At 35.1% G+C, this 24,845-nt stretch overlaps 1 protein-coding gene and 1 pseudogene across 2 annotated transcripts in view; both read right to left on the minus strand.

The window, feature by feature from the left end:
* Window positions 1–24,845, minus strand: part of CDH12 (cadherin 12) — a 278,088-nt gene that overhangs the window by 16,581 nt on the left and 236,662 nt on the right. For both annotated transcript variants that reach the window (XM_024732038.1, XM_024732039.1), the window contains one exon: window positions 10,934–11,070. In XM_024732038.1, the coding sequence (XP_024587806.1) occupies window positions 10,934–11,070 (137 nt within the window). The remainder of the gene's footprint in view (window positions 1–10,933; window positions 11,071–24,845) is intronic.
* Window positions 5,104–5,415, minus strand: LOC112390965 (60S acidic ribosomal protein P2 pseudogene; annotated as a pseudogene).

A 24,845-nucleotide genomic window follows, 5' to 3' on the forward strand; every position in this document is an offset into this window, starting at 1 on the left:
AAAAAAAAAAAAAAAAGCATGGACTAATATCACTCATGAACACAGGTACAAAAATTCCTTAACAAAATATTAGCAAGTTGATGCCAGAAGCTTATTAGAAAACTAATGTATAATGACCAAATAGCATTTATCCTATGGGTGAAAGGTTAGTTTAACATCTAATAATAGTCAATGTGATATATCGTATTAACAGAAGAAAGAACAAAAAAATCACATAGCCATCTCAATAGACTCAGCATTAGCATTTGAAAAAATTTATCCATTCATGATTTTATAAAAAATTCTCAACAAATAATGAATAGAAGGCAACATCTTCAACCTGACATAGTCCATCTATAAGAAAACCATAGCCAGTATCATACTCAGTGGTGAAAGTCTAAATATTTTCTCTTTAATATTGAGCACATGGCAAGAATGTCTGCTCTGACCACATATTGACCATTGCACTAAAGGGTTTATCCAGTGCAAACAAATAAAAATAAAAATTTTTAAAGTATTCAGATTGAAAAGAAAAAGTATTTTTTATCAAAAAATGACAAGACCCTGTATGGAGGAAACCCTAAAGAATCCACAAAACACTTATAGATCAAATCAAGTATATTAAGGCTGTGGGATAAGACAGCAATATAAAAAAAGGCCATTTTATACCTAATATATTAGCATAGAAGAAACTGACATAGAACTGTGAAAAATTCAATTCACAATAGAATCAAAGATAATAAAATATTTAGGAATAAATTTAGCAAAATAAAGGTAGGACTTATAAACTGAAATTCACAAATCATAGTTGAGAGAAATAAAATGGATTGCTGATGGAAAGGATCACAGGCAGAAATACAGAGTTGTATAGTCATTTTGGAAAATACATTGGAATTTTCTTTAAACCTTAAACATGAACTTATAAGCCAACAACTCCATTCCTAGGTCTCTCCCCAAGAGAATGAAATGAATGTCCACCAAAAGCCTGTATATGTGCATGGAAATATTATGCATATAGTCCCAAACTGGGAATAATTCTAATGTCTATCTTTTGGTGAATAGATAAACCGTGGCATATCCATACAATAAAATTCTTCAACAATAAAAAGGAACAAAACAGTGATACGTGCTACAACAACATGACTGAACCTCAATTATATTATGCTTCATTGATAAGAAAAGAAGACTGGCATCACTCCTTACTTGGAGTTTAATTAGCTGCAGAAAGTAAAATGTTTCAGTGCCTTTGGGTTTCTGAAGTACAAGAGCATTCTGAAGATTCCAGCCCCCAGCTGTCAAGTCTTCCAGACTTCCTGGGGCAGATATTAAGAAGAATTCTTTTAGAATTCCTGACGCAGGGCTTCCCTGGTGGCACAGTAGTTAAGAATCTTCCTGCCAACGCAGGGGACATGGATTCGAGACTTGGTCCGGGAAGATCCCACATGCTGCGGAGCAACTAAGCCCGTGCGCCACAACTACTGAGCCTGTGCTCTAGAGCCTGCGAGCCACAACTACTGAGCCCGTGTGCCACAACTACTGAAGCCCGCATGCCCTAGAGCCCGTGCTCCGCAACAAGAAAAGCCACTACAATGAGAAGCCTGTGCACCGCCATGAAGGGTAGCCCCCGCTCACCACAACTAGAGAAAGCCTGCGTGCAGCAACAAAGACCCAACGCAGCCAGAAATAAATAAAAATAAAATAAATAAATTTATTAAAAAAAAAAAAAGAATTCCTGACCCAGAGAAACTCCATTGTAATTTGTTATGCAGCAATGGATAAAAAATCCCTAGTGATAAGAAATATTAAAATATATATTAAAAGGAAAGAAGGGTTCTAACTATGGGGCTGCAGCTGCAATGGGCTCCTCAAGGCACATCTGCCGTTGTGCCGGGAACAGCATTCATTTCCAGGGGCCACACAGGATCTTTGCCCCAGGGGTCTGCTGCTGGGGGTGGAACTCCCACTTGGTTCCAGGTCTGCACTTCCAGCAAGGCTTCTACTTCCAAGGAGACTGAGGCAGCTATCAGCTCCCACAGTCCCCAGGCCTCCTGGAATGACGTCACCACCCTTTGGAACCACATGTCACCCTGTCCTGACTCGCAGGGCCTCTGAGCCCACCTACCTGCCCTCTGTGGCTGTGGGTTGGGAATGGGTTGGGGTCCTCTGGGACACGGAGACTGGCCTGGGGTGACCGACTAACAAGTCCCAGGAGGTTGCTGGCAGTTTCTGGAGCTCCCTTTCCCCATCATCGGCAGATGGAGATCACAGCTACTCCTAGGAGTCTCAGCCCCAGTCAGCCCCTGCCTGGGAGCTCCTGGCCCCACTTCAAAGCTTGAACCTTGGACAGCCAGTCGTTGCCGGTGGCATCTGCATGGACAAGGTGTGGTCAAGCCAGAGGCCGCGTGGGTCTTCGATATCCTGCTCCCCTGCACACAGGCCCACTGCCTGGGGTGCTGGTGCCTTAGCAGAAGGGCTGACAGGTCTTCCCTCCGGACTTCATTAAGCCTGTTCCAGCGTCCAGTCCATTCCAGCTACATCATGCCCAACATATTCCGGGTGAGCACAGAGGCTGAGAAGAAGCAACTTACCAGGAACTCCAAGGCTCAAATCAGGAGGATGGGATGCCTATAAAGCTACTCACAATTTATTCATTAACTATGTACATATCTATGTGTTCCAGAGAGTATAATAAACCATAGGCATCAATGAGGTATAAGATAAAGTCCCTGACACTAAGAAGTTCACATCTGAGAGGATCCCTATACAAACAGATGAAATACAATATAGTCCATGAGGTCAATAAAATAACACTTTCAATGTAAAAATATTTCTTATTTTTAAATTCCAATTCTGATATGTGATGTTAAAATTTTCTGTACATATCTAAAATATAATTTTTATCCAAATTTCAACCATTAGGTGAAAAGCTCATCAAGTGGTTTTAATTTCTGGAGAAAAATCAGATACTAATTAAGGAAAAAAAAAAGCCTGACATTGTTTTGTATGTGATTTTGATAGAGCAATTTTACTGGTTTAAACTACTCCTAAATAGTTTGATTATGGTAGTATACCCATAAGCAGTTGAAAGTTTAAAATAAAATATAAACTATAACAACAAACTTGGATTCTATTATATTGACACATCATATAATAGTGAGAAAAATGGTATCATTTCTAAATTAAGTCCATGACTATAGTGGTGTTAATGATTATTATTTCCATGTATACAACACATTGAAGGCTTTATAAAATGGTTGAATATTTATAAGTGCTTCTTTCTTCAAAGTATGTGTTACTTTTCTGCATTATAAGTACTAGTAAAATGTTGCCAATACTAGTATAAATCAAAGATACCTTTCTTTGAGAATACAAAATATTGATAGTTTCATATAGTTACTCAGGGAAAAAAAAGGGAAATATTAAATAGTACATAAACTACCTTGACTCATACATGCAAAGTAACGTATTCATGAAGTGTAAGAGAAAGGCAATTATTTGAGAAAAATAGGAAAAAATAATGTCTTCAATCCATAATTGAAACCAATGGTTTTATTTAGTCCTCAGAAGTCAACTACACTCTCTGAGTATGTACATGTCTTCATAGTAACATTAAGTTGTTTTATTTCCACAAATCCATGCTAATATTTAGAGAATTTAGCACACTGCTTCCAACATCAGTATCCATTAGATGACCTAGGTATCTTGTTTAAAATGGAGATTTCTTGGCAATAATCCCAGAAGTTCTGATTCAGTATGTCTTGAATGGGGGGTCCAGGAATACTGTCCCAGGTGATTCTGATTCAGGTAACAATTAAGAAGTTGAAGAACCGTAGTAAAAAAGAAAGGGCCAACCTGCATGCCTATTCTCAAATGTGCATATGACTTACAGTGCCCTTTTGAAAAAAGACTGGCCAAATTAGAAAGAAATGTCTGCGGCTCAAACACTGCAGAGAATCCAAACTCACCCTCGTCTCTTGATCCTGATGAGGTTAACCTTGGTCACCCAGATGGACACAATGTAACCCAGCCAGTGCTGGTTTACAGGAATGCAGGTCCCTTGCATAACTACCTTCTGGACTCACCAGATGGGGAAAGTTGAAGAAGTGATATGTCTCTTTGGACATATGTTGAGCTAGGGACATATAGTAGAAACAGCAGAAATGAGGATGGGCTCAAAAACACACTTAAAAAACTTTGTAATTTCTCCATGTGGTATTTAAGGCTCTGTTTGGTAAGGCCTCAGGCTTCCTTTCTTTTCTTTCTTTCTTAAAAATGGCGATATAATTGACATACAACATTATATTAATTTAGGTGTACAACACAATGACCTGATATTTGTATCGATCTTGAAATGGTTGCTTGAAGCAGGGGTGCGAGGTTTGCAAAAAGGAAATGTGATCAAAGTGTACAGGCTTCCAGTTATAAAATAAATAAGTCCTAGGGATGTACTGTACAGTATGGTGACTGTACCTAACAATACTATATTCTATATGAGAATATAGAGGAGATCTCAGGCTCCCTTTCTGAATGCATTTTCTTTAGCCTTCCCTACTCATTCTGGGCACCAATTGTACCACCTTACTTGTAATTTCTCATGTGGACATGAGCTTTAATACCTCTCTGCCTTTGCTTAAGATGTTTCCTCAACCTAGAATACCCTCCTTTCCTCCTTTTCAGTATCTTCTTCATCTTTTAAAGACTCAGCTCAAATGATAATTCCTGTGTGACATACTATGCTTATGTCTTCAAAAATAATTATTTTAATTATTTTTTCTCTTACAGCACTTTGCATTTTGGTTGCATACTTATGAATTCAACCAGATTGTTGTCTTTTTCACAAAATTTTCAGGCCTAGTAGTTAAGTAATATGGTCTCTAAACTTTCTTCACTTTTTGAAAGACTTGTCTACTTGTCAAGAAACACATCAGGTAGGCAACTTTCTCAAATGGCTCCCAAGAATCCCCACTTCCTGATACCCACATGAGTTACCTCCATGTAATTCTTTGCCCTTAAGTGTGGTCTGGATCTAGTGACTTGCTTCTACTAAACAGAATCGGGGATCAGTGATACCGCTGATGTCAGAAATGACATCTTATCACTTTTGCAGGGGAGCAGAACTCTACTTCAACAAGATAAATCCAGGGAGTCATCTGACTCCTGCAACTCCTTCTTCTCCCTGTCTTTTTTCTCTGCTGATGCCAAGGCTGAAGCAGCAGCAAAAGCTGCAGATCTGCCCCACAGAGATGGACACGCTGGCCAGATGGCTGATACCCTGAGCAGTGACTGATATCTTCAGGGTTTTTTCCTTTCAGCTCACTGGTGACCTTGCTGAGCCAGGCTGTCATCCACCTCCTTGATGCCCACACTGTCCAGGATCCTCTTTATGTCCTTGGCGAAGGCATTGCCGCTAAGGGCAGCCAGCAGGGAGGAGGCCATATAGTGTCGGTAGGCAACAATCTTTCCATATACAGGGAAATTATCAAAAAGGATCCTTCACAATAAAATCATTAGGAACTCTTGTAGCTTGAGTCTTATCTAGTAATTAACACTTATTGGATAGAGATAGCAATCTACCTACCTACAGCCCTGGCACACACATAATATTGCACACATATTTCCCTATTCTCATACTTTGAGTCTGTATTTTATTTCTAAAATGCAAATGCACTATAGATTTCTAATAGGTAAGCAGTCCAACGAGCTTAAATGTAGGTGGATAGATAGATAGATGCCAAGGCTAAAAATAATTTCGGCTTAATTATATGTACAATGCAAATGTACATAAAAATTTTTACTATAGTTTACTTTAATTATGTATGTATGTAAAAATCACCTTGACTAATTTTACTATTAACTTATTTAAAAATGAAGCATAAGGAGGTGAATATGTGTCCCTGTGAAATTGTGTTTTGGAGTGTGAGTCCTGGGCTCCTGTCTTAGCTTGGTCATCATTTGCTGTGTGACAAATGGAAATAAATCTTAGCCTCTATTTCTTCACTCTTACAATGTGGACAGTAATAAATTGAGTGAATGTATATAAAACTACTATAATAGTTTGGTTTACTAATTTATAATATTATCACCTGCAATTATTATAGAAACATTAGGTACTTTCTTCTCATTTGGTCTGAGAACACCATTTCATGGCTAACTATTTGGCACACAGGCAGAAGAAACCCTTTAAAAAATTCTACCAAAAAACTGATTTATTTTTGTTTAAATCCTTCATTACTTAATGACCACAGTTTGGTCAATATAAACCTTTTGCAACTTTCCCTTGGAGGCTATATGAGAGTGCACTTAAGTCTGAAGTCCCTGGAATTCAGCATAATTTGCATAGATATAACTAACTAAAATAATTTTGGGGGTCAGTTTCTATTCCTAAACTGTCCTTAAGAACAGACTTCAGTCTTAGTTTTAACCCACAACCATTAATACTTTTCATGTAAATAATGTTCTATACAATTTATGAAAAATTAGATGAAGTTATGTTGAGCCTAAATTATAGACAATAATCTCAGTTTGATTTTCTGTATATATGAAGATGATACTACTCACATTATGTTGAAGCAAAAAAAAGCTAAAGCAAAGTAGCTCTAACGCTACATAACCTTAAAAGTTACTCAACAATTTAATCCTAACTCATAATGGTATACTTACACAGAACATTTTCCCCAAATATAGCATGCAGTAAGTCTACCAATGATTTTTGAACTCTTCCACAATAGAAGCAGTTTATTGTCATCTGGATAATTTAAATTACTAAGAAAAGAAGAATTGTCTTTGGTATCATCCATTTATTTTATAATTATATAAAAGTTCTAAGGCTTTAATGTAGTTATCTTTGTCTAATGATATGTGTTATAATAACACCAAAACAAAAAATAAATTAGAAATATTTGCCTATTGGAAGTTTCTGATAATTTGAATGAAGTGATTTTGGGGGGCTTGCGTTTTTTTAATTCTCAAGACTAGTATAAAAACAGCAAAGCAATAATGCATGAAAGAATTATTAGTAGTCTAATAAAACTATTTGGACCTTGGACTATAGCAACACTGATTAATGACTGCTTTTTAATTAATTGGAAGTTGTTCAATCATTGTACCATTTCATTTCACCTGCGAGTTTTTATAGAAGGGTCAGGGCCAAAACATATGCTAGTTCAATCTGCAGTAAGGTACACTTAAACAATTATATTCCACTTGGCAGGGCAAGTGTGGGCTATTTATTTCTCAGTCATTCACCATAATGAGAGTTTCCTGCTGAGGCTGGTTAATTTGATCATTGAAAGCAGCCTTATGTATTAAAATATAAATAAATTTTACTTTCAAACTCTGTGAACTGAAACAAAATAAGACCCACAATAATCTATTCTTATTGCAGAATCTTTAATTACCATGTGATATATACTTAGCCTCTTTCTTTTTCATGGAGGTGTATAGTGTTCATCCTACCAGACTTCCTTGAGGGTTCTAAATTCCACACAGTAGTCTTTGAATAGACAGTGGAATAGACGAGGGTTAGATATTTTAGAAATATTAGCTTGGCAGCCCTTTTACATTGTGTGTATGTATGGATTATGAGTCTAAGTCTCAGTTCTGCATATGTCCAAGTGAGAGCAAACGTAACTTATGAGAATCCACACAATAGGGTTTCCTAATTTGGATTTAGGTAAAAACTACATCCAGCAGGTCAGAGAAGAGCCAGCATGTGCCCTCATTATATTAATAATTAACAAAATACAGTTTTCTAAGTTTGAGGAATCTAAGCTTTTAAGGAACAATGACACTTGCTTGCACTGTATGAATGCATACTCCTCTGCCATTTTCCAAATGTTTGGAGCTCAGGCTCTGACTGCAGGTAGCAGACCTGCCATGATGGATGCCCTCACACCATGATGATGGTTTTGGTAGCTATAGTAGCTGCTGGGGAGAAAGAGACCTTTTAGAGTTACAGTACAGAGTGAATAACTAGCTGCAGACTTTCATCTTGTGTTAAGATACTGGACCTAATACTCCCCCTTCTAAAAATATGCACGTTTTGCATGTGCATTAATAGAAAGGGTAGGTCGCACAAGATAGTTTTCTAATGAAAAATATTCTATTATGGACAATACATTTTTGATAAATAGAAATTTTTTGAATAGTCTACCTCTGGTCAGTTATCACTTACTATATCCAAGTTAATTGAGAGTGACTATAATATAGTCAATAGAGGTCTTATAACCCATAACTTAGACATCTCATTTTTACTCTATTTGTCAAAGATCTTAGAATACTAAAGTTTATTTTCTAACTATATTATAGTTAAGCGTTCCTCAGTGTTATGGATGAAAGAAATAATTCAGAGTTGAAATAACCGAAAGCATGAAAAGAATGATGAATAACATATGTAACTGTGATATGGGAGAGAAGAAAGATGCCTAGCATGAAAGGAAACTTCAGGAAAACAAGTTAAAGAGAACTGGGGGACTGCCATTTGGTTCTGTTCTCCTGATAGAATGTCTTCTCAGGCAGCTGACTGGATGATCAGCTCTCAGAACCTAACAGAGCAAGGAGGGCAGATTTGAAAGGAGACAGCATGACAGAGAAAGCATATGGTAGAGGAGCAGGCTGTAATGTACCTGTTCAGCATGACCAGGGTATATGAATTTCCTCAGGGTCTAGTGGACAAAACAGAAAGCTGGAGTTGAGAACTCATGCTATTAATTCATCCAAGAAAGCCATCTGCTACACAAGGGGACCTGGAATTAAGAAGTTGTAAGGTCTACCACTGGGTGCCCATATCAAGTTCATGGGCAAATGGGATGCTCAGAGACCCCAATACCAAATAACTCAAAAATCACATGAAGAGAGTATTTGGGCAGTCCATTTAGCCAGTCAATTTTAATCCTAGAAGCAGTGCCAACCAGGGGAGCACTCTCTGGGGGGCAGATAAGAGAGATTTATGTGAAATAATGCCATTTGCAGCAACATGGATGGACCTAGAGATTATCAAATTAAGTAAATGAAGTCAGAGGGAGAAAGACAAATATGAGATATCGCTTATATGTGGGATCTAAAAAAATTATACAAATGAACTTATTTCCAAGACAGAAATAGACTCACAGACATAGAAAACAAACTTATGGTTACCAAAGGGGAAAGAGGGTGAAGGGATAAATTAGGAGTTTAGGATTAAAATATACACGCTACTATATATAAAATAGATAATCAACAAGGACCTACTGTATAGCACAGGGAATTATACTCAACATCTTGTAATAACCTACAATGGAAGAGAATGTAAAAAAAGAATATATATATTTATACATATACATGTATAATTGAATCATTTTGCTGTACATCTTAAATGATCACAACATTGCAAATCAACTATATTTAAAAAAAAAAATCTTTAAAAGAGAGATTTATGCATTTTACTCCTCTCTCTCTCCTTTCTACTCCAGCTGGAGAATCTTTACCTCCATTACCAAGGAATCAAAGTTCCAACTTATGGTGTCATTGAGTTCTTCAGTTATCTATTGTTGTACAACAACAAATGACCACAAAAATATAGTTGCTTGAGATAATTACAATTTTAGTATTTCTCCCAATTTTGTGCATCAGAATCTGGGCAAGATTTGGCTGAGTATGTATTCCATTTCACATGGTAATGATGGAGGTTACATTGTGGTATTCAGCTAGCAAGCAGCCTGGCTAGAGGTTGCAAGATGGTTTTACTTACATATCCAGCGCTCTGGCAGGTATGGTTAGAAGGCTGAGCTGAGCTGGGATTGTCAACCTGACCACAACATGTGACCTCTCTAGTATGGCAGCCTCAGAGCAGTAGTCTTCTAACATAACAGAAAAGTAGTCCAACAAACAAGACAGAAGCTGCATGTTCTTTTATGCTAAATTTACCTTTAATGATCAGAATAATGTAAAAGTAATGAAATCAGCTAAAGACATCATTAAGGCCCGGGAATAGGTGTCTGATTATGCATGTTTGGAAGCAGTTTTTGAAGATTAACAAAATCGTTTCCCATTTACACCCACTGAGTTGAGATGGACCAAAAACCCCTCAACAGAAATGTTCACAGTTAGCTTCTCCCTGCACTGGAAGGTGACATTACCTGTCAGAGTACTTGTACCAGAGGCACGAAAGAAAATAGGAGGAAAACAAAATGAAAGATACTCAGAAGGGATTTCCTCAAATCTTTCAAGAGAACCTAAGCAGAAGGACTGGTACGATGCACTTCTGTTACAGACAACTATGTTGATAGCCAAGGTCTCCACTCCCACCCTCATCTGTTACCTTTGGAAGTTGTGATAATATCCTGAATTGTCCAGCCAAACACATAAAACCTATAATCACTCTCCGTCTAAAGGATTCACTTCTGGACCAAGCAGAAACCAACACAAGGAGTAATTCCTAACAATCCTATAGATTCTGAGTGAAGAATTGCACTTGAAGAATTGCACTTAAAACTCCTGTATATTTCACAATGATGTTCGTAACAAAATACATTTTAATGAAAGGAGAGAGAGAGAGAAGAGGGGTGAATTTAAAAATGCTCTCTTCAATTTCAGAAAATATTTCAGAAAAGATGATTTCATGTGATGGTTATTTCCTCCTGCCTGGTCTGTGAAGCTCTCAATAATATATACAGGGATGAAGAGGTGGAAAGACGGAACTCCGGTGGATTTTTGAGGTTACAGGGTGGAATAGGATGAGATCTCACCATGAAATGCACTGCTAGATATTCATGCAGTCCTGCAAACAGGGCTCACTGGCAGCTGTCACAATTTCTCTGAACTTAGGCTATGAGGAAAAGGAGCCAGTTTCTGAGTTTCCCCAAGAGACCACTTGGCTGTCAGTCCGAAAACGAAAACGCCTCAGCAGGGATTCATTTAAGAGTGTGAAATCCAAAGAACTGCAGTATAACATTGATTCCGTCCATGCCATACTTACTAACTTTACTCGCAATTATGGAGAAATTATACTGTGCGGTGCTTTCTCTGTCTAGTAATTCACTAGTAGAGATGGTTCCTTCAGTTGCATCTATTGTAAAGTAGCTGTCCCCATCACTCTTCCAATCTATGAAGTACCTGCATATAAAAAAGAGTAGATGCAAATGTGCAATGATTACACATTAATCATGATGGCAGTCAGGCTAACTTGACACAGTTCCTTATTTTTCTTCCTGCAGCTATTACCTACCTTGAAATAAAGAAGAGTATAAATGACAGCTTCTTTATTGCAAAGTCAGTATGCTCAAGGGGAAACTGGAAATAATGAAAGATTTAGTACTCCTGCTGTTCGTATTATTTTAGGGCCTTGACACCTTGAAAGCTCAGCAGAGACTAAAATTCTAAAGCTGACCATTGATTTCCTTAACCTGCTGAATATTAAAACTTTTTCAAGCAGTAAAATATTCCTTAATGGTGACTGTGGGAAGAGCTGGGGGTGGGAGAGGCATCTGGAAATAGCTACAAAGAACTGAGGTCAGAACACAGGTAGAGTCTTCGTTTCCATGGACAGAAAAAAAAAAAACCATGTTAGGGAAACTAAGGGGAAAATTTTTCACTGACAATGGGATAATTGTACAGAAATATTTCCCTCAAACACATATAAAAGGGTCATGGTTGTTTTATTACTCTAAATATCAGGACAACTTTCTTAAAAAAAAAAAAACAACAGTGACCTTGGCTAATAATGTCTCTTTATCTTCTGTATTAGCCAACCTTCTTGATAGTAACAGATGTTACCTTCTTTATGTGAAGCGGCTGGACTATGAAATGCAAGAAAGTGAATAAAAGACATATTGCATTTGTATAAACCTTTATGTAACAGTGGATATATAGAGTGATATATGTAAAATTATTTTCAAACATATTTTCAATCATCATATTAATGGACATTTTGAAATCTTTCCACATGCCAGGTATTGTTCTATATATTTATATATGTTAACAAATTCCCAGAACGACCCTAAAAAATGAGTATTACTAATCTCCCCATTTTACATATGAGTAAAAAAACATATGCTGAAGTTCACAAAGTTAGAAAGTTTTAGAGCTGATATTTGAACGAGGTCATCAATGTTTTCCATATAATTATTATAAGATAGTCTTACCAATTTTAAATGGATCATTTTTAAGTGGAAAAGGGCTCTGCTAATCAAAAGACTGAATGCACAATATGTTTATCACCATTTTTCTGGCCGGGGAATCAAGGTGAAGTCCTTACAAACAGTGGCTGAAACAGATGACATCATAGTAGTCAGCACATCTAAATCCCCAGGCGGTCACAAAAAGTTAGTTAAGACATGTGTTTCAAAATTGCAAGTTATAATTTTGACAGACTGGTTACCTAAAACCGGGGCAGTTTGCATATCATTTTGGCGCTAGATCAAAACTAGTTTGCCTTTATAGGTGACATTTATAACTTGTCAATATTTGTTAGTAACTGATAAGATCAGAGTATGAACCAAGGTTTTTATCTGCCTTTGATATTTCTGTTGTTGATTTATGATAATGCATGCCTTATGAGTTCAATGTAACGTGCTATCTCATAGAAATGCTCTCAAAAATTATAAATGAACTTAAGGTACATTTAAAACTCAAGGAGAACAAGATACAAGGAGCTTAATTCTCTCTACTGCCTGATGTCCTTTACTGAACAAAAAAGCATCTTCTCACAATACCCCTTTTCAGCACCATTATTCAACTTGAGCACATGCTTAATTTAAGAAGCAAATTGTTACTGAAACTCCTTCATGACTATAGCATTTCTAAAGAATTGTTGGTGTAGACTAACGATGGTTGGTGTTTAATTGTAGAATTCACTAAATATTTGTGGAGTGCCCACTGTGCACTAGACATTGTACTAGGGTTGAAACACATAAAAAGTGGTAAAGTAAGATGCCCACTAATAAAGAGTCTAGTTGGGGAAACACATATAACGGATGATTTTTATGCCTGGTAGAAAGACAGAAAAGACACTACAGGAGTGCAAAGAAAAGATGCCTGGTTCAACACGTATTGATTCAGGCAAACCTTCCTGCACACGGCGTGTGGCTGACATTAGAAGGCTATAAAGGAATTATTCACGAGAAGAGAGAGGCAGACAAAGTGAGGAGAGGGGGAAAGGTATTTCAGGTGCTGAGACTCTGTAACTATTTTCCATATAGAATGAAATCTATTTCTCTTACTTTGCATGGAACATACTTTCTAATTATTGTTTCCTATCAGCACTCTGTTCTAACCTTAACAAACATATCCTACTCTGAGCTCTGCAATAAAGCCTCACTTTTCAAATATATGCTTACTTTTTTCCTAAGCCTTATTTTTAATAATAGCTTCATTCACATACTATACAATTTCCCAATTTAAAATGAACAATTCAATCATTTTCATATATTCAAGTTGTGTAGTAGGTGGTAGGTTTTAAAACATTTTAAACTTATTAGTTCAAAACTTTTTCATTTAATTCATTAATTGGGATAAGCTCCAATTTTCCAGAAATTTCACTTCTATAGGATAAAAATTGTGATGGTGCAAGGTTTCTGATTTCTCCTCTGCTACTTTCTTTCGCATTAAGTGTATATTTTCTAGTGGAATGTTAATTCTTTTAATAATGTTACACAATATTTTTGAGTTATTTTCTTATTATCTGCTCTAGATGTTACCATATGCAGCTTAACTTAGATTCAAATTTATATTAACTTAATTCTAATAAAATATAGAAACGTTACTCCTAGGTAGCCATGTGCTATTATATATCTATACATATATGTAATACATATATTGTTATCTATAGTACACTGATACAGTAAAGAATACAATAAAACATTGTTACTTAGTACTTTTATTATTTTATGTCTCTTAAAACTGAAAAAAGTAAAGGAAAATATTTTGGGAAGAGCTAAAGTTCTCCAATCCTACGGGCTCTCTTACGCTGGGAAATTCTCTGCGTCACTGCTGCCGGCAGTGGATGGAGGAATGATGGTCTTCTCATTTTGACTCTATGGGAGTGGAAAAAGCAACATGAGGCCCCATATTATCAGCCTGCCTGCCGTAGGGCCTCTGCCCTGTGAGTGAAGTGGAGTGAGTGGAGGAAACAAACTGCCAATCTCAACCACACTCACCAGGAATTTCGCTTCTGGAAACTCAGAGTTGGAGAAGATGAGAAACGCTGGCATCCTGCCCCTCCTGGTAAGATACTGTATCCCATGATTGAGAGCTGAGGAGAGAGGAGCCATGTTTTCTCAGCCATTCCATGCAGAGTCCAGAGAGAAATCTCTATCAGGCTGAGCTGGGAGATGGGAGTTGAAGGGAAGAAACAGGTCTGGGGTCAAGTGCCACAGTCTCTTGATGTTCTTACCGTGTTTTAATAAATCTTCTTGAATAAATGTTTCTTCATTTGCTATATGCTCTTAGGAAATTTTCCAGAGACCGTATGTGATTGTAATTTTTAAAAAATAATTTTCACCATTTATGCTGTTTAACTGGGAGCATGTCTGCAGAGCTTCTCATGCTGCCATTCCTTAAGTAGAAATTCCATCAGTTTTTGGAATTCCTTTCTTCTTTTCTCATTTACTCCAATTAAACTGCATGATACTATTTAAAGCTCTTCTGCACGTATTTGCATTGTTGCAAATCTCTGCAATGAATAGGTCCTTTTCTGATGCTCATAGCACTCAATTGTTTTGCAGATTTTGGCAAACATAAGACAGATTATATACATTTTGAGCCTGTGATTGTCTTTCTTACTCAAGGCCCTTTAAATTACTTGAGGCTACTTTATTCATCTATGTGTTGCCAAGGACCTGGGACGTTATTTGCACATTATAGCATCTGGAACTTAAACACTATATTGAATCAATGCACAGATCCTATTCTTACTACCCATATAATAGTTAAATATTGCTACTTCAACCCTATTTAGGGTTTTAGGAATGTCTTATTTAGGACAACAAAACCTTTCTGGTTTGCAGAGGACTTTCTCAGTACTAGTGCTGAATACCCTGAGATTCAAAAAACTCCTTGGTCCCAGTAAAAACTGTGACAATTGATCACCTTACTTCTAGTTAATTCTTACAGCATATTTTACAGTTTAGAAAGCTAAGTCAAACAGAATCTATGCACAATGAATCATTACACACCCACAGTTCATTTTAAATTTAGGTCTATCTGGAAATGTGTTTAAAAATTCAAGAACTTACTTATTGCATACATAAAATAATGTGCCTATCTCTGTTTTATCATTCTATCTATCAACCAAAATCCAATATCTTAGAAGGTGAGTAAGCAAATTTCATTTATTTAGTCATTTCAGTCTAACACTGACATAGAGTTTGCATTCCATAAATCAACCACCCCTGAGAGGCAAAGAAATAGATATAGAATTAAAACATGAACTTTCTGGAGAAAGAACTAGGGTGATATACCGGTTCCTTCACTTACCTTGTGCAGTTAGGTTAGGAATCTCATTCCCTAATGTCTGTTCTCCTTGTCTTCTGTAAAATTTGGGAAAATAATACCTACCTAGCAATATAAAAGTAAGTGTGGTATAGACAAAATGAGATAAGATATATGTACTTAGGTATGGAATCATTCATGTGGGGTGTGTACATGTATGTATGTGTGTGTATATATCCTTTCCTCCCTCTCTCTTTCCACATTATTGATTATTTTGTATTATTTTTCAGTTTAAAAAAAAAAAAAAAACTCTTCCTATCACACAAATGTGTGCTTTGTTCTAGAACAAAGTTGTGACATATGTACCCTTCAAATTTAAAACACCTGAACTACGAAGCCCCCCAGCCCCAAACACCTGAAGTACAAACCATGGGCACAATAGCCAGGCCTTATTTCTTACAACGCTGCTTTGCTTCTCATTCACTATTTTCTGGCACCTAGTTTTAATCTCCATCACCTTGTGATGTTTGATACCCCTTCCTCTGGATGTTATCCTCTTAGAAATCTTACTGCCTTCTTAGCTGAACATTTTCTACTCAGTAAAAACATCTTCAGCATCTTCCCATAGCCGGTTAGACTCTTAACACTAGGTCCTGACATTTTCCTAAGGTCCTGACATTTTCCTAAGGTCCTACCTTTGTGTAACTGGCTGATCCCTGTGCCTGACTGAATGATAAACATTAGACAATAGCCATATTCTACTGTGGTATTTTGCCCACTATAGCAATTAGGAGACATAGATAGGATGTGGCCATCAATGAACTGACAATGAAAACACTACTACATTTCCTGGATATTTTCAGAGAAGACATGACCTGGTTATAAAGTGTCTAGATCAGTTTCAGGAGAATCACCATCCCAGAGTTAGCCATCACTGGTTTACTTTGGGTTTGCTACAGTCCACATTCAATCTAAGTCCACATTCAATCTTAATTGCAACTAATCACGTAACCAAGCACGACCCTATGAGGATTTCCCAAGATAGACTCCCACCCATGTCCTCCAGCTGCCTTTTGTCTGTAGAAACACTTTACTCAAAGAATAAATTTAATTAGAGAAGTGAGAAAATACAGAAAGAAAGGAAAACAGTCAAGCAAGACAAAATAATGATAATACTTTGACCATTAAACAAAGTCAGGGATCTTCTGAGCCATGTCCTTTAAGCTGTTTTGCAGATACTGAAACCCCCAGCAGGTAGAAGAAAGGAACTACATGCTGCCCACAAGCACGTAGACCCCAGACTGGTTGGAACCAGAGGGTTGATGATGCTGACTCGCAATTACCTCACTACCAACCAATCAGAAAAACGTCCAAGAGCTAATCACACACCCTGCAACCCCATTCCCTCACCCTGTCTTTAAAAACCTTCCCCTGAAAGCCTTCTGGGAGTTTGGGTCTGTTAAGCACTCGTTGCCCTGTACTCCTTGCTTGGCTCCCTGCAATAAAGCTATTCTTTTCTACTTCACCCAAAAATCTGTTTTGGAGATTCAATTTGGTGCTGGTGTACAGAGGCCAGGTTTCAGCAAAAATCACAATATAATATAAACTGTCTAATTTGGCCCAACTCCCCAGTTTAAATGAGTATACCTTTTAGGTACATACTGTTTGAGTCATGTTATATTTGCTTGGTGAGTAGATGAAATTCAAATTAAAAAAAGATGCTTAGGATAGATATATGATACAAATCTATAGTTCATAAAAAGTATGCACAGTGACTGTTGATAAGAAACCTGTTTTAACAATTCAATGGAAATCAAAAATTAATGCATTAACTTAATCTGTGCAGAACACTCGACAGAGAAAAATTTTATTATTTTTCTGAAAATGAGTTTTCAGAAATGCCTTAAAGTTTTGTTCTCTTCATTAGGTAAACACTCCCCCTAAAATTGTTTCTTTTAATTTGCCTAATAGCTTTCTCACAGTTAATGGAAAAGCTAACTTTGACCCTGTCCCAATTCTCAAACACATTTTGTAAAATAGTACTTGATGATACAGAGTACTTTAAAAGTATTACAAAAAATAAAAATAAAAAATAAAAAAATAAAAGTATTACATCTCATTTTTTAAGCAATAATAATGTTGAGAGTAATGACTCAGGTCAAGGTAGGAAATATTTTGTCCAGGTACTAATAATAGATCAAAATCTCTTTACTCTTCACTCTTTGCTAGTGTTTGTTTTTTAAATTTTTTTGGGTCTGGTGGCAGATAACTAAATGAAAGTAAATTCAGTTCAATTTATTTCTATAAACACTTTACTAAGAATTTAAGCCACATACAACACTTAGATTGTAATTGCTTCATCAACATCGCAATTAAATTGTTTTCTGAGGAATCCTAATATGTTTCTTTCAAACTTCCTTAAATAGTAGTTGCTAATTTCCTACTAGTTCCTTTTAGTTTTGTTTTTTCCTAACCCTCCTCCTCATTCTTATTTTCCTCATCACAGATTACACCTTAGTTTAGATAGCTCTGTTGTTTGGTTCAAATGTTTGATGAGAAGTTAAACACTAGATCAAATTATTAAATTAATAAAGGCAGAACTATTCTGTCCTTAAATTTTATTTGGAAACATGTGATACGAATAAAATAGCTCTCTAAAGAAAAAGAAATACACTATAATCTACATATTATTAAAATCATAATATGATTTTATATTAAAGTTGCTTACGCTTTCCTCATTCTGGGAGTCTTTTTTTAGTTATTTTTTAATAGTCATATGTGGTCTGCTGACTGTGTATGATCTTATGTTTCTAGATGTTAACCCTCGTCTGCTCCCAAATCTTTACACCTGGCCTTTGGTTTATTTTTCAGAGACCTTAAAGCAGCTTCCTCTAATGGAAAGAAAATAAAGTTTAGGCAAATATTGATTAAATATGGGCTCTGCACAGGGAGATCAGCTCGGTGCTTTGTGAACACCTAGAGGGGTTCGATAGTGAGGGTGGGAGGGAGGGAGATGCAAGAGGGAAGAGATATGGGGACATATGTATATGTATAACTGATTCACTTTGTTATAAAGCAGAAAATGACACACCATTATAAAGCAATTATATTCTAATAATGATGTTAAATATATATATATATATATAATGGGCTGTGCACTTAAGAGCTTAGATAGCAAGCATGTCATGGCAGTTTTCTCATTATTAAAAGTATGGACAATAATACCTGGATAAATAAGTAAAGAATGTGATTATGCCTTTGCTCAAGGTCTTCCCATGAAGACTTGCCAAATTCTTCTAGGAAGCATTTATTGCTTCCTTATTACAATATTCTTACTTCTTTCATCTTATTTATCTATTTCAATTTGTATTAACAGTCTTTCGCCAATGAGAAAAAATAGGAAGCATTTATTGCTTCCTTATTACAATATTCTTACTTCTTTCATCTTATTTATCTATTTCAATTTGTATTAACAGTCTTTCGCCAATGAGAAAAAATAGGAAGCATTTATTGCTTCCTTATTACAATATTCTTACTTCTTTCATCTTATTTATCTATTTCAATTTGTATTAACAGTCTTTCTCCAATGAGAAAAGCAAAATAATTGTATTTTGTTTTCATGATTATACAGAAAGTTTCTTTAGAATAGGATTGAATTTATTGTTCTACCCATAATATCTTGTACTTGCCTGTATGCATTTAATTATTTTATAAGGACATCTAACTTTTCCTCTTAATAATGACCTGATCACACTCACACATGGAAATATTTGTTTTATATATTTTGAGTATTTAGACATATTTATTCTGAAGTCGTTTTATATAGCTTTATCACAACTGTTCCCTTGAACTGAATCAAATGCCTGTCGTTCCTAATCAAGTTGGATTTATTTACTGTCACTGGAGGCCACGGCCAAATGTCTCTGAAGAAAGATGCCATTTTAACTAGAGTCATTTACCATTTGATACCCAAATATGGACACCATATTTGAAAGAAAGATTTTATTTACTGTTTTGTTTTGGTTTTTCTTTTTCTGGTAACTGATTTTTCATTTTCTCCTGTGATTATCTACTTTTTAGCTCATTTTTCTCTGAAAATTACTCACATTCTCTTATTAAATAATATGCGGCAGCTTATAAACTGGATCCTGATTATTACAATATTTTCCATGGAGAAGGATTTATATCTATTTATTATATATTTAAAGTAACTAATCTTTAAAAAATCAAAATAATTTTAAAATTTCAAACAACTGTGAGAAAAGGGCTATTCTCTAAGAGCATGTATATAAATTATAGAGAGAAGGGAAACATCTATGAAATTTGCACTTACATAGAACACTCAGCACTTTGAAAGAAAGCAAAGAAACTTAACCTCTAGCAGGTAAAATGTAAACCCAAAACATTTAAGTCAGTAATAAAGATCACAGACTTGGACATTCCTTCATTCTTAGGAGCTATGTGAAGCATAACAAGATAGCCTCAAAAACAGTTCACTATCCTAATATCTGGACACACAGCCACTGTATCATTAGAATACTATAAAATATCTTAAAATAAAAGCAAATTCATCATTGGCTACCAAGATCCAATCCTCATAAAAATTAGAGCTGTAGATCTGTATCACAAATCCACTGGATTTTGTCAATAAATTCTTAGTTATGTCTAAATCGTATAAGGACTTTGTAGTTGTCTAGAAAAATGAAAGGTAATAAATAATAAGATTTTCTTCCATATGTACAAAAAATGTCAACAAAAGAACGGTACATTTTGTTTCTATATTTCCAGCCTGAGCAATGTCAATTTTCTCATAGTTGAATTAAACATTTTTCAGATTTAAAGTTATTGTAAGGTTTAAACCAGGGAAACCTATGTAAGTGTATAGAATTCTTACAGGTATATAATAAGGCCCATAGTTATATCTTAAAGAATCAAATATTGTACATTTTTTACTGACTTGTTCTGAATTTCTATTTTGTTTTAGAAGCTACTAAAAACTATGAAATTTATTTGTATTTTCAACAATCCTAGAATTACAAAGCAACTCAAAAACCCAGATAAATATTTAGATTAACCTTTAGCAGTACAGCAATTAGTATTTTGACCTTTAGAATCTGGCTGCTTATGTTCAAATTATTTTTCCATCTTTACTGAAGACATGATTGGGTCTTCCTGGGCCTCAGTTTATACCGCTGTAAAATAATAGCTGTGATGTTTAAAGAACTGTGATCAAAGGGCTCAGCCCAAAGACACATACAAATAAGTTATTACAATGTCACTATATGCTGTTAGTTAATTGCCACTGAAGCAAACAAGAGTAAACTTGTTCATCTTGGTACATGTTCCTTGCAATAGCTCCTCTTATGTTGATCATCAATGAATACATCATTCGAAGGAGAAAACAAAATAAGTTTATTCACAAAGGAATTTCTCATTCTCCACAATTAAGTTAAATTCTCCATCAACAACTTCTCAAATGAATTACTCTTAAACATTCAGTTGGTATAAATGTACAGGGAATGCTCTTTTCTCCAGTGCAAACAAAATAAGCAGAGTATACCAGTAAAAGTACTTCCTTTCTTTAATATTGTTCAACTGCAAATACAATCCCATTGTAAGAAGGAGATTCTGATGGATGAATAATTTGATAAGCACCTGTAGGAAGCTTACATATCGTCAATTGTTTCACTGGAAGTGGCTTCTGCTGAGTTTCTGGGCAATGGTTAAGCAGGAAGATTAAGGAGAGATTACAGATATGCAAATCAAGTCATTGATATTAAACAACTCAGAACTAGCATTAAAAAAAATCTGAAAATGAGGTTTACCAAATCTCAACTTTTTTCTTTACCTTTGTGCCACAATTCTATTCCCTCCAATTAAAATAGTTTCTCATCCTCTATTTCATCTCCTTCATCTTAGACTTTTAAGAATGTATATTTTGGAGAAAAGTCCTCTACCAGATGTGTCTCTTGCAAATATTCACAATGTGAATGCTAACTGAAAGAGATAAGGTAAGCAGTACTCAAAAAGGATTAACAATTTTATCTTAATACATATATAACCTTATGGGTAAAATGTTTTTTCCCAATTGCTATCAGAACTTTCAGTATTTTTTTAAGAGAACAAGCCATAAGAATAAATTATTTTGCTCTCTGTTAAATAATAGAAACTAGAATATGAATGAGTAATTAGAGTTATACCAAACAAGTAACTGGACTCTACATAAGAAAGCATTTTTAAAGCTCACCTTACAAAAAGCATGTTCGTCTCTTTATCAGAAACTATCTTTCATGAATTAGTTAATTAATTCTAAGTGGAGAAAACCACTGGCATTTAACAACAGCTAGGAATAAATACCACTGAAAGAAATATTGTAAATTTTTAGATTATTTGAAAATGTATAGAGAACATAAGTAGATAAAAAATGCAAAAAATGTAAAATAAAAAGAATAGAGATATTGTGTACAAATGGTAGACAAGAAAGAAAAAGCAGATAGAAACTTATATTATAAAATATTTCAAAGAAACTACAGGAAAAAAATAAAAAGGAGTGTGGAATTTAGACATTGCAGTAGTAGCTAAACATGTTAACATGTGGGGAGTTTGCCCTAGTTGACTTTTTCACAACTGTGCTACACTTAGTGTTTAGGACTCAAGAGAGAGAGAATTATTTTTTGAACTTGAATACATACATAAACATTCTACATTTCATTAACCAGTTGCTTTATATATTAGTATAAATACATCAAGAAAATTTTAAAATTAAATTAATTTTGCATATAGTATTTGAAAGAACAAGGAAATATTCTTAACTCTCCAGCACCCCTTCATTTTCTGCGTTTTGAAGATGGTGGTTAAAAAAGTAAATATATATTTATGTAATAAGCTAAAAATGACAAATACCTTGATAGAGTTATATAGTGTCTTTAGTGAATATGAAAGATGTGTAAAAGACAACACTGATAAGAAGAAAGAGAAGTGAGTTAGAATAGCAATGAAGATGCATGTGGTTTTGCCACCTAAAATGGCAGAAGTCTAGGATGAAGGCCATGAAATAGAGGGTAAGATACTGTTTTAATTGGACGGAATTTAATTCTGCGAACAAAGGTAAAGAGAAAAGTGGAGTTTTGATGACCTTCATTTTCATATTTCTTAATTCTAGTCCTGAGTTTTATAATATTTCAGGTTTGCATATCTGTAATCTCTCCTTGTCATCCACAGGTAACCATTGTCCAGAAACTCAGCGCAAGTTAGACTCAGTGAGACAATTGAGTATGTATAAGCTTCATACATACTCTTAACAAGAAATGCATCCATCATAATCTCTCTTTTACAATGAGATTGTATCTGTAGTTGAGAATATGAAAGAAAGGCAAACCTTTTGTTGCTTATTTGTATGCACTGGAAAAAAATAGCATTCTTAAAACTGAGCAATATGAAAATGAACAACCCAATTAAAAACGGGTGGAAGACCTTAACAAACATCTTACCAAAGAAGATATATTGATACAAATGGCAAATAAGCACATGAAAAGATGTTCCACATCATATGTTATCTGGGAAATGCAAATTGAAACAACGATAAGGTACCACTACACACTTAATAGAAAGGCCAAAATCCAGAACACCAGCAACAACAAATGCTGTCAAGGATGTGAAGCAACAGGTGCTCTCATTCATTGATGATGGGAGTGCAAAATGACACAGCCACCTTGGAAGATAGTTTGGTGGTCTCTTACAAATCTCAACATACTCTTGCCATCTGATCCAGTAATTGCACTCCTTGGTATTGACACACAGGAGCTGACAATTTATGTCCAGGTTAAAAACCTGTAGATGGCTATTTATGCAGCTTTATTAGTAATTCCTAGGACTTAAAGAACACTCAAGATGTTCAGTAGGTGAGTGGATAAATAAACTGTGGTACATGCTGACAACAGAATACATTTTAGCACTAAAAAGAAATAAGCTATCAAACTATGACAAGATATGGAGAAAGCTTTACGTAAATAGAGAAAGATGCCAATCTGAAAATACTGTATGACTCCAACTATATGACGCTGTGTAAAGGCTAAACTATGGAGACAGTGAAAAGGTCAGGAATTGGTGTGGGGAGGGATAAACAGAGCTCAGAGGATTTTTAAGGTGGTGAAAATACTCTGTATGATATTACAATGATGGATACGTGTCATAATAAATATATTCACAGACTGCACAACACCAGGAGTGAATCCTAAAGTTAACTATAGACTTTGAATGATTATGATGTGAATGTAGGTTCATCACTGCAATAAATGTATCCCTCCAGTGGGGGATGCTGCTAAAGGGGGAGGCTATGTATGTGTGGTGGCAACGGGCATATGAGAAATCTCTGTATCTTCTCTCAATTTTGCTGTGAACGTAATCTTATCTAAAAAATATACAATCTATAAAAAATTTTAAAAATAAAATATTTTATACCAATACCTCATTTAATTCTTACAAAAATCTTGTTAAATAAGAGAAAAATAGAAAGCGAGCAAGTTTTCAAGTTTTTACCATTTCATTTAATTAATATTTAAAGTAAATTATATATGTTGCTCTAGGATATCACTTGATAAATGGGGCCTCTGTTTCTTCTCATTCTCTAAGCTTGTTTTGTATTTGAGCTTAGGTTTTTGTCCACAAAATAAGATTTCTGGTGTATTGGAAAGGGCCCTCAAATGAAAATCAGCTACTCTGATAGCCTCCTAATCCACAATGAAAAAATCAATTTCAAGTGATACAAAAATGTTTCCAAAAGTGCATGGAACAGACCAGATATGGAATATAAGATAATTTTAAGTGGGACTCATTTAGACATTTATGTTTTAACAACCAGTTATTAATTATTTTATGTATTACTTTTTACTTATGATAATTGATAATGGTTTTCTATTTATTAATCAATTTCACTACTTGATTTTACGCGATGGGTTTTGGTTGGACATATCAAACAAAAGGAGGTAACTTGAAAAATAAACCATTCAATTGTTCTACTAAATATTATAATAATTTACACATGGACGTTTATATACATAAAATAGATTTTAGTTTACATTATCAGTCTCTTATCCAACCCATCTTACATGGAGTAGGTTTAGAATGGAATTGTCCATTTTCTCATTTTATACAGAAAAATACTTTAATTAAATTTTATTTTGAAATTCATTCATAGGATAACTTAGATTTTTAAATGTTTGGAACAAAAGAAAAATAGCACATACTGAGCAGAATTATCCACTGAAATCTCTCTATAACTTAAATCACTTATATCCAAAACAAATATTAATTTCTGATGTAACTGAATAGTCACCCGTTTTAAATTTCATTTCTTAAGAGACTGCCCCACCTCACTAATGGTAGGTACCCTCATTACACTCCTATTGGACTCACTAGAAATCATTCCCATGAACTATATAATAAGAGTGTCAAAGGATATA

The sequence above is a fragment of the Neophocaena asiaeorientalis genome, unplaced genomic scaffold (genome assembly GCF_003031525.2).
Source record: "Neophocaena asiaeorientalis asiaeorientalis breed wild unplaced genomic scaffold, Neophocaena_asiaeorientalis_V1.1 scaffold722, whole genome shotgun sequence".
NCBI lineage: Eukaryota > Metazoa > Chordata > Mammalia > Artiodactyla > Phocoenidae > Neophocaena > Neophocaena asiaeorientalis.